The sequence below is a fragment of the Trichinella spiralis genome (genome assembly GCF_000181795.1).
Source record: "Trichinella spiralis strain ISS 195 chromosome Unknown Scfld1620, whole genome shotgun sequence".
In the NCBI taxonomy this organism is placed as follows: domain Eukaryota; kingdom Metazoa; phylum Nematoda; class Enoplea; order Trichinellida; family Trichinellidae; genus Trichinella; species Trichinella spiralis.
The window spans coordinates 9903-12607 of record NW_003528559.1 but is presented as its reverse complement, the minus strand read 5'-3'; the positions used below and the strand labels follow the sequence as shown (position 1 = coordinate 12607).

At 41.6% G+C, this 2705-nt stretch overlaps 1 protein-coding gene across 1 annotated transcript; it reads left to right on the top strand.

Moving 5' to 3' along the window:
• The first annotated feature begins 70 nt into the window (after window positions 1-70).
• On the top strand, window positions 71-2272 carry Tsp_12433 (actin-interacting protein 1). Its single transcript, XM_003368924.1, has 9 exons — window positions 71-94; window positions 229-567; window positions 704-796; window positions 857-948; window positions 1001-1224; window positions 1318-1667; window positions 1728-1898; window positions 1952-2105; window positions 2166-2272. The coding sequence occupies exons 1-9, from the start codon at window positions 71-73 to the stop codon at window positions 2270-2272; spliced, it is 1554 nt and encodes a 517-aa protein (XP_003368972.1).
• The last annotated feature ends 433 nt before the right edge of the window (window positions 2273-2705 follow it).

Genomic DNA, 2705 nt, shown 5'->3' with positions numbered 1-2705 from the left:
ACCCGAAAAATAAGCGACGTTACAGCGAACATTCAAACGTGACAAACCGGTGGGCGAAATATTCTTCCAAATGGTGCTTACATCGCTTCAGGAGGTGAGCAGTGGTAAATATTGTCATTTAGTCTATTCAAAAAGAGAAAAATCAGTTTTTTCCAAACAGATAAATCTGGCAAAATAAGAATCTGGGATACAACCCAGAAGGAGCATATTTTGAAAAAAGAATATCAGCCACTGCCCGGCGCGGTCCGTGACATCGGCTGGTCAGAGGATGGTCAACGCTTGGCGGTGGTCGGTGACGGCAGAGAGAAATTTGGGCACGTCTTCCTGTTTGAAACTGGCACCAGCAACGGCACACTGTGCGGCCAAACTAAGGCACTGAATTCGGTCGACTTCCGTCCAGTGAAGCCGTTGCGCATTGTTTGCGCTTCTGAGGACAATTCGACGGCAATTTTTGAAGGACCGCCTTTCAAATTCAAAACCCTCAATTACAATCATAGTCGATTTGCTCAGTGCGTCCGTTATGCGCCGGATGGACAGCTTTTCGCATCATGCGGAGCTGACGGAAAGGTAACCAACCAGATCTGTATATGAAATACACACACACACACATATATATATATGTGTGTGTGTATGTATATATATTTGTTTTAAAACTTTATTGAAAGTTTATTTTTATCCAGTTGCTTTTTATTTTATTGTTCAGGTATTTGTCTACGAAGGACTAGAAGGTAGTGTTGTTAAAGAATTTGTCGATCCTGCATGCAAAGGTAAAGCGCACGACGGCAGTGCTTATGCAGTAAGATGAGATGCAAAAACCACATGCACATGCGTATTTTAATTTTAATTAAAACTATAGCTCAGCTGGAAATCAGACGGTAGTCAATTGCTTACCGCGTCTGCTGACAAGACTTGCAAAATTTGGGATGTCGAAACTGGAAACGTTGTCAGGTGAAATTATACCTCCGGCTTTTAGCCTTTTTTTGCATCGATCCATTTTAAGCACTTTCAAATTTGGCAATTCTATCGATGATCAGCAGTTGGCGTGTCTTTGGCAAGGCGATTATTTGCTTTCAGTCTCGTTGGGCGGCTGTATCAACTATCTGGATGTGAACAATCCGAACAAACCGCGCATGATCATCAAAGGCCACAACAAACCAATTACCGCTTTGGCAATTGACCCAAGTCGGGATACAATTTTCACTGGTGACATGGAGGGAAAAATAGGTAACAGTGGGGGGGGGGTAGGAGGAGGGGGAGATGAAGTTATTTTGTTTGTTAATTTTGCTTTCATTTCAATTATTCATTTATGACATCCAGTGAGATGGAAAGAGAGCAGCGGCCAGGCGGAAGAATTTACCCATCAGGGGCACAAATCTCAAGTTCAGTCGATGGTGTGCACGTTATCGACTTTGATCTCGGTCGGCATGGATGACATGTTGGCCTGCTGCCAACAGGACGACAGCAATAGCCACTGGTCAGTTAAGCTTGGCTCACAGCCACAAGCGGTCGCGGTTCGAGAGGGAGATCCGAAATTAATTGCTGTGGCTTGTTTGAATGAAGTTCTCCTCTACAACGGCAGCAGTCTCTCGGCACGGCAGACGATCAACTACGAAGCCAGTGCTATTGCCATACATCCGACGGAAAATTTACTGGCGGTCGGATCCGGGGTCGGTTTGGCTATTTTTCGCAAAATGTATGTATTTGAAAATTTAAAAAAATTTTTCTAGGATAACAAAATTCGTCTGTACGAATTTTCTGATGCTGGTTCGATGCAGCTGTTGAAGGAGGAAACCCATTTAGGAGCGATCACCAGTTTGAGATTCAGCATCGACGGTAAATACATTGCCGTTGCCGACGCCACTCGACGACTGATTCCATACACGGCGAAAACATTGGAGGTTGTGGTGGTGGATCTTTTGTTTAAGTGATGATCATTAATATTTTGTTTCAGCGCGCCGTGAAAAATGACTGGACTTTCCACCTAGCCAAGATCAACTGTTTGGCATGGTGCCCGGATAGTCGTCACATTGCAACCGGAAGCTTGGATACCAACATCATCGTTTGGGATATGGAAAATGCTGGCGAACATCCTCTGATAATCAAAGGTGCAAAAGCCAGTGTTGATTATTTACTGATTTTTACAGTCCATCATTTATCCATTTCAGGGGCACATAAAATGAGCCAAATAACAAACATCGAATGGTGGAATAACAATACTTTGGTCTCAACAGGACAGGATGCTAATGTAAAGCTGTGGAAAATTAGCTTCTAGTTGTGTACGTTGAAATTTTTCTGTTCATCCTGCCGACACATTTTCATTTGCTCTCATGTATTAATTTAAAATTGTGTAAATTACTACAATAGTTGTACTTTTTCCAATACTTGCAGATAGCCTCAAGAAAGAAGAAAAATGGTTTAGCAATTATTATTTCGATTCATGAAAATTTTCTGTCATAACATCTAATATACAATATTGTCTGAACATGAAGTGTGACTATTATAATAGTTGTCATGGTGATGATTATCTATGAAACGTAAATTATTCCGTATATAACATATCCGATTATAAATCATTTGAATGTTCTCTTTAACAACGATTTTTTCTGTAGTGATCTTTCTAAGCAAAAATTTCTTGCTTCAGCTGAACAGGCTAACTAGTAACCTGATCGTCGGACATGCTCATCAAGTGCAAAAGCAGAGATATC

Excerpts from the sequence above, each read along its gene's own strand:
- Tsp_12433 (XM_003368924.1), top strand. The coding sequence starts at position 71 with ATGGTGCTTACATCGCTTCAGGAG. Across the intron at positions 1,225-1,317 it reads TGACATGGAGGGAAAAATAG|TGAGATGGAAAGAGAGCAGC; the intron begins GTAACAGTGGGG and ends TATGACATCCAG. Across the intron at positions 1,668-1,727 it reads TACTGGCGGTCGGATCCGGG|GATAACAAAATTCGTCTGTA; the intron begins GTCGGTTTGGCT and ends AAATTTTTCTAG.